Here is a 12,741-nt window from a genome sequence, read left to right as displayed (position 1 = left end):
AACTGGGAACATTTTCAAGGATGAGGCTGAGTTTATGGTTTTTCACTAGTTCTGGTTTAGCAGAATGCCATTCTATTTATAAGGATTTCAACAAAATAATGTTGCATTAAGTTTTATTATATGGTTGACTATTGCTGGCCACTTCTGGTATAAAGGTTATTAGAAATAATTCTACACTGGCATTCGTAGATGATTCTATTAAAATAACATTTTTAAAGGCCATAAAATTAAGAGACAACCCTATGAATTATTAGAGGGACCATCATGGGACAGACTGTACAAATTCTTTCCATCTTCTCCAGCAAGAAAATAAAACAATGCCTAAATTTAGCAAAGACACTACTAAGAGGCAGGTATTTTGCAGGCAGGAAAACCTTTTATTTTAAACCACAAATAATCAGCAGGTGGCCACAACTATCCATGTTTCATTAAAATCACATAAAACCTAGGTACAAAAGCACCACTGATTATTGCTCTAGAAAAACGGCATGAAAAAATCCAAATACGCACAGTAAAAGCACCACAGGATGCACAGGACTAAATTTTTAAAGCGAGTGCATAGAATACTGAAATCAATTTTACAGACAGCTCCCAATATTAAACTGGTATTTATTTTACTCAAGGATGATGGAAATTTCCAAAAAGCACGACTATGAGAAGGTAAAATGTCCATCCTTATATATTTTTGTATGCCAACTAGTAGAGTCCTAAAAAATTAGCATTTACAAAATACTCGGTAAAAATAGCTTTTAAAAGTTGTCCCAAGAGGTACATAAAATCAACCCCAATTTTCATGACCATTCATTCTCCCTCGTTAGCTACAGATTCAGTTTTCTGTGCCTGTGAAAACAGAAAGGAAGACAAAAAAGACAAGAGTTACTATTAAAACTACCATAAGCCAAAGACGACTCCACCCGAGCAACATGCACAGTTTGGAACATCTGTTTTTAGCGGCTCTACTGCAAAACCGAGTTCAACTTTGGGTGTAAAAACAGACAAGGCAGGGATATATGACACGAACACTTGGCTGCATTTGTTGCTTTCTGCTTTGCAAACGACCACAAAAGCTTTGCCTGCGGGGCTCCCGCGGTTCACGATTAAAGAAAGAGAACACCACACCACTATCTGATGCTAGTCACTGCAAACGTGCAGAATTGTCTACTGTACCCTTAACTCTCACTGTTTCAATCTGCCCCTTTACTGACAGTGTGCTGGGTGGGGTACCTCTGGAGGCTGAGACACTAACAGTTGAGCGAGAGATGTGGATCTGCAATCACATTACAGGCAATAAAGAGACACATTATGAACGTGCGGTCGCCGGCTGAAGGATCCAGCAATTGCTTTCAAGACACTGATTCAATCAGCGGGAGACGTTTGGGGAAAGTACCTCTTCAGCTTTAGTGTCCCCATTTTCAGACGGTGCTGCGGTACCTTCCTTTCCAGAAGCTTCCTGCTTCTCCTCCTTCTTCCCTTTAACACCTTTGCTAACCTTTGCTGCCGGTTCTTTCTAACAGAGGATCAAAGCACAGGGAGACAGAGTGCGTGAGACAGGGTGGGAGGTTGTGTACACTCAGCCAGCCTCCATCCAAACACAAGGGGAAGCACAAACAAGGGTGACGGGGTGGCTCTCAGGGGAAACCGGGAACCCGGTTCTGCTGAGCTTTGAGTGGGTTACATGGAGGCTCCCGTGAAAATGTAACAGGCAACTCAGGAAATCCACTGGACTTTGACTTCTCCTCAAGTGTGTTTCTGGCGGGCATCCTCTCTTGATACAGTGAGAAGCGGTCCTGCCGTGGGGAGAGCAGCTGCAGGGGGGACACAGTGAAGTCAGGGTAGACCCAGCGAGAGCAAACGCTGCACATGAGGACCTGGGGCTAGAAGCTGGGAGAGCCCTTGAGAAGGAAGGCCCAGAGGAAGAAAAATTCCTGATTTTAAGACCAAGCCAGGACTGCCCTGGTGGTCCAGTGGTTAAGACTCTGCCCTGGTGGTCCAGTGGTTAAGACTCTAATGCGCTCCCAAAGCAGGGGGCCCAGGTTCCATCTCTGGTTTGAGAACTAAGATTCCAGATCCCACAGGCCATGAAGTGTGACCACACCCCCCCCCAAAAAAAAGACCAAAGCCACAAAAATGACTTCTGCTTCACAATCACCTTTTCACGCCTCAATACACATCATTTCAAACAATGCACACGCAACAAGGGATGACGCTCTGAAGGGCAGAGTAAAGAAAAGCCGTTTGGGGGTAAACTTCCTACCCCCGATAATTCTGCACTGCAATTTCCTCATTTGCCAAACAGAATATGTATCCCCACCTTTGTAGGACTGATGTGAGTGTCTATGCATAGGATGAAAGTGAAAGGCGCTCATTCATGTCTGACTCTTTGTGACCCCATGGACTACACAGTCCATGGAATTATCCAGGCCAGAATACTGGAGTGGGTAGCCTTTCCCTTCTCCAAGGGATCTTCCCAACAACCCCAGGGATCAAACCCAGGCCTCCTGCATTGCAAGCAGATTCTTTATCCACTGAGCCACCAGGGAGGCCCACGCATAGTATGAGGGTCTGACATAGGACAAGAGGCTATCCAGGTGGCTCAGTGGGTAAAGAATCTGCCTGCAATGCAGGAGCTGGAGGAGAATGCGGATTCAATCCCTGGGTCGGGAGGATCCCTTAGAGAGGCAAACAGCAATCCACTCCAGTATTCTTGCCTGGAGAATCCCCATGGACAGAGGAGTCTGGCAGGCTACAGTTCATGGGGTCACAAAGTTGGACATGACTGAAGCGACTGAGCACACACGCACATACGATAAGGGCTACAAAACCGTTTGCTTGTATTCATTATTTGCTGTGTGTTTATTACTGTGTGTGTTAGTCGCTCAGTCATGCCCGACTCTTTGCGACCCCAAGGGGTGTTGCCTGCCAGGCTCCTCTGTCCATGTGATTCTCCAGGCAAGAATACTCAAGTGGGCTGCCATTTCCTTCTCCAGGGGATCTTCCTGACCCAGGGATCAAACCCAGGTCTCCTGCTTCCCTGGTGGCTCAGCTGGTAAAGAATCCACCTGCAATACAGGCGGCCTGGGTTAGATCCCTGGGTTGGGAAGATTCCCTGGAGAAGGGAAAGGCTACCCACTCCAGTATTCTGGCCTGGAGAATTCCATGGACTGAATAGTCCTTGGGGTCACAAAGAGTCAGACATGACTGAGCGCCTTTCACCTACACTTACGTGCACTGCAGGCAGACTCTTTACCGTCTGAGCTACCAAGGAAGCCTTAATTTTTTGGTAGTATTGATTAATTACTAGTCAGCAGACTGGCCTCCTAAGACCAGTTCTAGGAAGCCAGAAGCCCCTCACAAGTCCTCCACCAGCTGTTGGCAGCAGGCCCAGGCTCACTGTTCCAGAGAACCATCTGAACTGTGTGTCTCATGAGGCAGCTACCAAACTCCACCTTGGACACGAGGCTTCTCAGAGCAGCATATGCTCTGACTTCCTTTGCTGTATGGACCAAACGGAAAACAGACTCCCAGCAAAGTGTAAAAACTGTGCTCTCTGCTTTTTGAGAAAGCCTGTCTCCAGCTCGGGTGAGTTTTCTAGTCCAGGCACTGAGCCTGAATCATTAAATGTGATCTTTCCTCAGATGACTCTTGGGATATGGAATTATAATTCATTCACTGTTGAAAAAGCCAAAGCGGGGGAGGGAGCACCTCTTACCTTAGCAGATGTTTTTCTTGGTTTAGGTTCAGGTTTGGGGGGAGCAGGTTTCTGCAAGATAAATGAAGTTATACAAATACTGAAAAAGACAACCCTCAGCACCAAAAGAAACAGCAACAAGACCGCCAAAGACAACAGTCCATTTTGACTATGACGTTCATTTCAAAAGAAAAAAATGTCGTTCTGTTTTCAGTACCAGCAAAAAGACCCCCGCATTTCATGACTATTTTCATCCTGGGTTCTCAAGTTGATGACAGGTGAGATCTGGAAGTCAATTCACTATTCCCTGGGCCAGAACAACTCTCTGGGAACACATTTATGCTTCTGTCTGATGTCTCTTTACTTCCTTTTATCACAGCAATGCAGCAAGAGGAACGACTCAGGCCCTCGGCCAAATGACTCTGTGAATTTGGTTCACACCGGCCTTCCAAACAGTCTAGAAATCCTAGCACCATCACAGGCGAAGCCCATCTGGGAATGAAGAGAGCTGCCCATGAAGTATTCCAAAACCAGTTCCAAATTCTCCCACCTCTGATGCGGGTTTCAAATGCCTGTCTGAGCTTGAGCTTCTTCCTACTTTTCTCTTCCAAGGCCAGTTCAAGGTGAACAGAATCTCCTGGCCACCCAGACCCTGGGCTCCCTAGAGTCTGTTATTAGGAACACAATTATAATGAGGCAGTGTTCACCGTGTGTGTGTGCACTTAGTCACTTCAGCCGTGTCCGACTCTTGTGACCTTATGGACTACAGCCCACCAGACTCCTCTGTTCGTGGAATTCTCCAGGCAAGAATACTGGAGTGGGTTGCTGCGCCCTCCTCCAGGGGATCTTCCCGACCCAGGGATCGAACCTGTGTCTCTTATATCTCCTGTACTGGCGGGCGGGTTCTTTACCACTAGCGCCACCTGGGAAGCTCACAAGGTATACTCTTAGCTCCCAGAGTTCCAAGATCTTTCACAGACCTTATTAGCCAAAGGGCCCACGAGGCGACTTCTTTTTTTTCTTGCCTTGTGTGTTTCTCCCCACTCCTGGGAGCAGTGCCCCCCTGCCCTGTGGCCCCAGGCCCCTCCACACAAGGCTGCAGCCTGGCTGCTTCCTAAGGACCTGAGATGGGTACAAAGAGACACGGGGGAAGTTTAAACCTGTGGTTTTTCTAAAGCTATCTTAGGGCAAATATTTCTCTCGCTCATGGAGCTAGGAAAAAATTATACCTCTCTCCTGGAGCATGTTTTTTAAATAGAAAACACTGCCCAGAGTACCTCCTCCACCCCTACCCCCACCCCATCCCCTCCCCCCCCATGGAGAAAAACACATGTTTCCCCAGTGCCTCCAGATGTCCAGGACCATGCCGAATCTGGCCCTTTCCATCAAGGTCATAAACTGAAATTATAATCACTTCAATTCCGGAAGACTGGTCGTTGGACATAACCTCTCAAATAAGAAAAGGAAATTGAGCTTGAAAAGCAGGGGCTGTTATCCTTAATCTTCTGACCACCATAAATTTGCTCCCCAAATATATCAGCTTGCATAGCTCCTAAAATTTCAGGATATAAAACATTTTACTTCAGGCTTTGGTACACTGTACTAACATGTCCTTGTTTTCTCAATTTACAGCAAGACGGACCTCTTCCCCCTAAACTCAGTATTGGTGTTTCAATGGGACAGGAAATGGTGATGTTTTTGTAGTCTGTAATCCCACCGGCTTCCGAGGCTCTGCGTCAGCACCGCGGGCCATACTGTCAGTGGAAGATATTATATTGCTGGACCCTGGTGCTCAAGAGAGGCCTTGTTTTATATTTTGGTTTTTGACTTAAAGGTCTGCCCCTCACTGATAGGCTAGATATCCATGCAATACAATGGCTTTCAGCATAATCTACAGGAAAATCTAAAAGAGTTAAGACATAGCTTTTCAACCACAGTGAAAATCACACCACCGGACAAGCGTAACATCTTTTGTGTTGGTGTATTGTGTTGGTATTGTAGCAAAATCTGGATTAACTATGTACACACACAAACACACCTCCCAGGTCTTAACCTTCCAGGTGACTCTGATGCTGCTTCTTAGGTTGGGCCTCATGTGGCCCTAGTGGTGAAGAACCTGCCTACCAATGCAGGAGACACAGGAGACGTGATCCTTGGGTCAGGAAGATCCCTTGGAGAAGAAAATGGCAACCTACTCCAGTGTTCTTGTCTGGAGCACCCATGGACAGAGGAGCCTGGCGGGCTGCAGTCCATGGGGGTCGCAAAGAGTCAGACACACCTGAAGTGACTTAGCACGCACACATGTGGAACACTGGCTCAACCCAACCTAAACCTATACTTCCGAACTTGAGAATGGTTCCAATACCTTTTTCTTTCCTTTTCTTTTAAATTTGTGAAACAAGTTTAGTGAAAATATATTGAGAAGAAAAAACAGAAACTGATATATATTTTTTTAATGTGTGAAGTTTCCAATATCCATTTTGGCTTGGATTCCCTGCATTGTGCCAGGCACAGGTGTGGGCTGAGAAGAGAGCCAGGCTCCCTTGAAGGTCCCAGTGCCATCCAGAATGGGCTGTGAGCCAAGAGGTCAAAGCCTTTCCCCCTGCATCTCAGTGGGCAGTGCACGTCCCCCTCCAGAGAGCTGGGCTGATCGGTCTTGGCAGGAGGAGGCCGGGCACACGAACAGGCTGGGTGGAAGGAGCACCGGATTCAGCCAGGAGCACGGTGGGGTGAGGAGGGCTGGGGTACAGTCTTGTAAGGCTTGATCACTGCCCATCCCAGCTTCAATGCTCTTAACCCACGACCCTTCCCTGGGCTTGGCCCGGAGAGGCAGACCCCAGGTGGCAGACTGGAAATGGTTCCTTTTTTTTTTTAAAAGATTCTCTGCTTCTGAGGTGAGGCTACAGCCTATGGATTCAGAGGACTTCCAGAACATTCTGACTAAGGTATGGATTTTCTCTTTCTCATAGAGAGAGAATCAAGACTTCTTGTCTCCTTTGGTACATCAGGTGTAGAATAGGAGATGAGGGCTTTGCTAATAACATCACTCTTCACTGCACGGCTCCAGCCATATCAAACAACTTCCTGGGCTTCGTATGCTTGCTCGCTGGGCTGGCCACCTTTCTTCACCAGCGTATCTGATGAAGTGAATTGCTTGGCAACACTTGTCAAACCTGCTCGAAATTCTGACCCAGGTAATTTCCAAAAAGGAAATTAAACAAAGCTCAAGGGAAACACCACCTTAGTCTTCCTTCTGCTGCTGTGGCTAGGAGGAGCGTGTGTTCGTAAGAGTTAACAACAGTGGGGCCCAAAGTACTCACCGCTGACAACCTGGCAGACCGTCTGGTGGGCTACAAAGGAAAAGAAACACAAAACATAATTCTTCGTGATTTTGCACAATCAAGCTGATTTTTTAAAAAGTTCATTCTTACTGTCTTATTTTGTTGACAGAATAGTACGCATGAGTCCCATTAATCCCCCACCTCAACCCCCGGTGAGCGCAGTTAAACATACCCCAAGTGCCCTGAGCACTGGAACATTCCAGAAGTGTCTGTAAAGAGGTGCAGGTGCAGTGTTAAAAGAAATGGCCTCTCGCAGGGGAGGGCGCCGTGGGCAAGGCCAGGAAGATGCGTTTAGGCTGCAACCCAAAGCACCATCTACTGTGTGATAAAATGGGCCGCAGGGGCACTGAGGCGCTATTTCAGAACCAGTCCAGTCTGACGCGCATTCCTCACAAACGGAACCGAAGCTTAAAAATTTACACAAAAAGAGACTTAAATAATTGTGCAGAAACCGAAATAGCAGGAGTCCCCTCCCTGGTTACTATGTTAGAAAAGAGAAGGACTACAAATCTTAGGCAGTTAACAACCACAGCTTCCTTTTACCTGTAACAAAATAAACACAATGATTGATCTATGAAATGCACATCGCTGAAAGATTTAAATAGAGTAAAAAGCTCTTTTCATTTGGAAGTTTACAAATTTAGAGAACCTGTTGAGATTAGAATTTTTCAAGGAAATCTTTTTCCTCAAGGATGGTGCAACTTCACAGCAAAGGAGATGGTAAAGAAAATTACTAAGAGCAGAAATGTTCTACATATTTCAGAAAAACGCACATACAACTGGTACTCTGCTCCTCACCCGCCAAAGACAGAGCCTCAAGGGATTTCACTTTCTACAAGTACAACTTCCTTTCTTTGTAAGTGCTCCAGGAGCAAATACTCCTCCCGTTCTCTTCGGTCCATCTAGAACAGTGTACCACCTAACATATAGTAGATATGCAAGTATACTCGTAAAAAAAAAAAAAAGGAACTCAAGCTTTTCTCTAATTTGCTGCCTTATGCGGACTCTGCCTCATGACAATAACTTAAAGGTCTCAAATAATCTTTTTGACGGTCAGCGCACATGATCAGCAGGAACCTGGCTCACAATTCCAAGGAATCATGGAATTCTCAAGTCAGTCTGGGTGAGCTGGTCAAGGCCAAAGGGCCTTGGAGTGTTTCTTGCCATCTCCACATCGAAGAATTTTCTTGCTGAAAATAGCCAGAGGAAGCTAAAGCTGTCTTTCTTTAAACTACAGAAGGAAATGAAGGGCCAGAGCCTCCAGGAATAACTTTAACCCTGGGTTCGCGTGCACAGCTCAGAGCTGGACTTCAGGTGGGCGGGCAGAAGTGTCGAGTCAGGAGACTGTGCAGACACGTCGCTGCACAGGGTCAGGGGGTGCACAGCGCGACACACAGTGTGGGTCTTCCCTCCCGCCCCTTGTCTGTACCCCTTCTGCACGGAACCATCTTCTCTAGCACTTCTGTAGCTCTGACGCCTCGCGGGGGCCCTCAGCAAACACGGAAGTGACTGGACTGGGTGAGCAACAGACACGCACAGCAAGAGTGAACTCGCAGGGTGCGGTGCCAAGGCCACTAGTTACTTAGGATCCAGTTTGGAGCCTTACAGGTTAACCATTATTTACAACTGCCTCCCTATCAACCAACGAGCTGTTCTGAGTAAGAGCTCATTGAAGGGAAGCCAGATCCTGTGAAAAATTCCCCAACTCAATGGTTCTCTGCTCCCTCCCTCTCCAGGCAAGAGGGGAACACACGAAGAGGCAGAGTGATGTCACACCCCCACCCCCACCCCGGGATTTCCAGAGGCATTCCAACAGAGCACTGGCCTGCCAGCTGTTGCCATCCAAATGACTCACTACCTTTTCATAATTCAGGTCCAGTACAAGAGTTTCAAAATAAAAAGCCTACAGAACGCATGCAAAACAAAGTCTGCCTTTCTAGGCTATCTAAATGGAGCCATATTTAAAAAGCATATATTTTACAGTAAAATGATTTTATGACTTCCTGCCTAAAATTTACCAGCTCTTCTATGTCAGGGAGGGGAAAAAAAAAAAAAAAAAACTTCTCTTAAATTTCTCTTAAATATTCTTCTCTTAAACCATCCTAAGAGATGCTCTTTCTCACTGCAGAGAGGGGAGGCTGAAACAAACTTTCGCTCACAGTCAGTAGAACTGACTTTGTACCAAGTGTGTATACCTTCCTGGAAAGTTTCATCACATTTCACAAATCTTCCTACAAATGACCGGACTGTATTTACTGGATATAAAATAGACCAGGCTGCTCTTCTCCCTTCTTTCAAACACTAGAATTCAAAGTATTCCTTTGAGACTCACATTGTGGGGCAGAACTACTATTTTAAAAAAAGATAAGATTTAAAATAAAAGGTAAGATTTAAGAAAAAAGAGAAGAATTTCTCTCAATAAACAAGGCTTTACTGTATAGCACAGGGAACTATATTTAATATCTTGTAATATAGTGGAAATAATTTTTAAAAAGAATATAGATGTATACATATATGTGTATCACCAAATCATTTTGTTATGTGCCTGAAACACAATATGGTAAATCAACTATACGTCAATTAAAAAAAAAGTCTTTCCGTTTGTTGACTGTGAATCTGCAGGAAAAGCGGCCAAAAGAGCAGTTCTCAGGGGAAAAAAGGAAGGCTTTTAGAATGATTGGTCATTAAGAGTTATAGAAAAAACTTGAGGGTTTGTTACTGCGGTACACAGGTGCTGGACAAAATGGAATTATTCAGTAGGCATTGATTGATCACCTGATAAACTCCCTAGGCTGGACAAAATTATCTTGAGGGCTACTATGAAAGATACGGAGTCTTTAATGTCCTGCAAAAGCAACACAGAAGTCTGATCTCAATATGACAGAATTCCCTGGGAGAGCTAGAGACAAGCAGAATCACTGGACTTAGCTGAATACTGCTCAAAACATATACGCCATTCCAGTGGAACTCAGAAGTATATTTACTTTTATGAGACTTCTTAATGCTTCTGTGCTTCACCACGCACTTCCAAGCAAAGCCCACAAGTCAAGTTGCTTTTAACTTTCATAAACAAATGAAGAGCTAGGTTGAATTTCCCTTCTTTGCAGAATTGAGAAGTGGAGGAGGATGCATATTAGGGTCTTCACTGGAGGATGGAGAAGACAGAGAAAAGGCGCTGGGTGACCAGATTCTTTTTTTTTTTTGAGCCGTGACGTGTGGCATGTGGGATCTTATATAGCTTCCTGACCAGGGATTGAACCCAGGCCCCCTGCACTGGGAGTGCAGAGTCTTAACCACTGGACCACCACGAAGTCCCATGACCAGATTTACGATGACTCCAAAAGGGGCATGAGGACAGGGGATTTTGAGTCAGAAGACTCAGACGGCTTTCCTGGTGCTGCAACTGACAAGGTGTGACACCTGAAGGAAAAGTATGTTATTTCTCTGAGAACCTTTTCTGCTCTTGTTATATGGGGATAACAACTCGTGCCTCTGTTGACCAAAACAGTGCTGCTGCTGCTGCTGCTAAGTCGCTTCAGTCGTGTCCGACTCTGTGCAACCCCATGGACTGCAGCCTACCAGGCTTCTCTGTCCATGGGATTCTCCAGGCAAGAACACTGGAGTGGGCTGCCATTCCCTCTTCTTCATAGCAGATTTCTGATCATTTTATTTACTCTCTCTTTCTCCCTTCTACAGTGGAAGCTCCATGAAGGCAGAGACTTTTGCTCCTTTGTTCACTATGCAATCTGCACAGCCTGGTGCATTCAAGTGTTCCATACGTCTTGTGGTTGCTTTGGTTGGAATGCTGTTGCTGTTGTTCAGTCGTTAAGTCAGTCGTGTCTGACTCTTCGCAACTCCCTGGACTCCAGCATATCGGGCTTCCCTATTCTTCACCATCTCCCAGAGTCTGCTCAAACTCATGTCCACTGAGTCAGTGATGCCATTCAGCCATCTCATCCTCTGTCACCCCCTTCCCCACCTGCCCTCAATCTCCCCCAGTATTAGGGTCTTTTCCAATGAGTCGGCTCTGTGCATGGCCAACTATCTCGATGGAAATCCCGAAGTGCTCTCTCCCCTTGTTCCAGGGTTAAATTAAGGGTCAGCTCAAACAATGGAGGTGAAAATCTGCCCAGTGTAATGACTGTAGCCTATCACTTTGGTCATTTGTTGTCTAGATACTATACTCTGCACTATGCCCTTCAAATACCACAGAGAAGATTTTCAAAAGGGTATCCTCCTTTGTAACTGGTATTTATTGAATGTAGACTAAGCTAGGCACACACAGTGACATAACTAGAAAACCCCATCAATTCAGCAGGGAAAACCAATCAATATATGATCAAACAGTTCTTATCACAAAGCACTTCTAATTAACCAACCTTTTCACTTTTTAAACAATTGTGTTGGTGTCCTGAAGACAAATCATAAGTTTTAATCTGGTCCTGATTTAAAAGATAGGAAGAATCTTTTCTAGGAAAGATTTCTGATAGTAGTAAGATAATACATGCAATCAGAGAAAACATTAAAAATAATAATTTAAAAATATAAGTAATAAAAATTCTGAGGCTAAAAGAATATGCATAAGACAACTGTATGAGCAAAAATTTTGTTCATATATTTTACCAGCTTGCTTTTAGTGTTGAAAGGAGGGAGAAATTGTTTTCACTATCCATGATCTGTTGTACATAATGGTTTCTAGGTTTTCTGACAGATCAATTTAAACAGCAGTCCCCAAGGAGAAACCCAAATGCATTTGTGCCCAAACCTAAAAACATTAAGGCGTATTACACTTAGTCAACTGTCCTACAGATTACATTTCACCATTTTCCAGAAAACTCAAGCGCTGGAACTTCGGTATAACATTTTTTTGTTTGTTTCTACCCTTTGTTTAGTGACTTGACCTTAGATTGCCAGTTTTACCTCCCAAGCTCTGCTAGACACTGAAAACTGGGTAAATGCATGGGGGGGACTTGGCTATACGCAGTTTTGTTTGTTCTGCTTTTGAATTATTTCTTTACAGATTCTGTTGAAGATTTTCCATTTGGCCGAACAAACTTCCTTTTACAAATCATGTGTAGGGGTTTTGCTCTCATGACAACCTCTGAATTATTAACACAATATGAGTCACCCAATCAAAGAATCTGTAACTAGATACTGTTTTCATCTCTCTCATGACCCCTTTTAGTTTGTAAGTTCAAGGGTAAGAGCGGCAGTGTCCACGCTGTAAAGCTCTGTGCAAAGGGAACGGCTGTCGTCACAGTAACCATCTCATTTGCTACTTTTCTAGCTCGTCTCCTCTTAGAAGTTCATGATATTGCCATGGAAGGTCAAACGCAGGTATCTCTTCCAAGTTCCTAGCCTTTTGGAGTTTTCTGTATTTTCACACAGAGCTTCTTTGACTTATTATCTAATTATCCCAAACCCTAAGAATTTTCCTGGTTAAAAATAAAAAACCTTTAAAATTCTGACATTTTACACTTCTTTTGTAGTTTTTGACTTTTGAAGACGACCGCTTTTAGGCAAATATTCAGAACCCAAACGGTAATTTATAGTTCACTCACTGGAGTGGAGAATTTATTAAATCAACAGTCTTTCATTTCCTTACTGTGAAAGGCGGACTTTGTTCTCCTTGATGAATTTACCTATTATCTCACTCTTTGCCCAGGAGGAATTCTCAGTATCTGCTTTAACAGACAGCAGTACCCACAAGCA

General features: G+C 44.7%; 1 protein-coding gene across 4 annotated transcripts in view; it reads right to left on the bottom strand.

Annotated features, from left to right (window-relative positions):
• Positions 1–356: 356 nt before the first annotated feature.
• Positions 357–12,741, bottom strand: part of HMGN3 (high mobility group nucleosomal binding domain 3) — a 33,191-nt gene continuing 20,806 nt past the window's right edge. The window contains exons 3-7 of one of the 4 annotated variants that reach the window (XM_025294844.1): positions 7,009–7,038; positions 3,710–3,760; positions 1,388–1,507; positions 1,168–1,267; positions 357–840 (exon numbers count right to left, since the gene is read on the bottom strand). In XM_025294844.1, the coding sequence (XP_025150629.1) occupies positions 827–840; positions 1,168–1,267; positions 1,388–1,507; positions 3,710–3,760; positions 7,009–7,038 (315 nt within the window). In that variant the 3' untranslated portion in view covers positions 357–826. Of the gene's footprint in view, positions 841–863; positions 1,268–1,387; positions 1,806–3,709; positions 3,761–7,008; positions 7,039–12,741 lie in introns of those variants that run through there. The other 3 variants (XM_025294846.2, XM_025294843.2, XM_025294845.2) reach the window with 3 other exon arrangements.

This window comes from Bubalus bubalis, chromosome 10 (genome assembly GCF_019923935.1).
Source record: "Bubalus bubalis isolate 160015118507 breed Murrah chromosome 10, NDDB_SH_1, whole genome shotgun sequence".
Taxonomy (NCBI): Eukaryota; Metazoa; Chordata; class Mammalia; order Artiodactyla; family Bovidae; genus Bubalus; species Bubalus bubalis.
The sequence above is the reverse complement of the archived record's forward strand: the minus strand, read 5'-3'. Positions and strand labels throughout refer to the sequence as shown.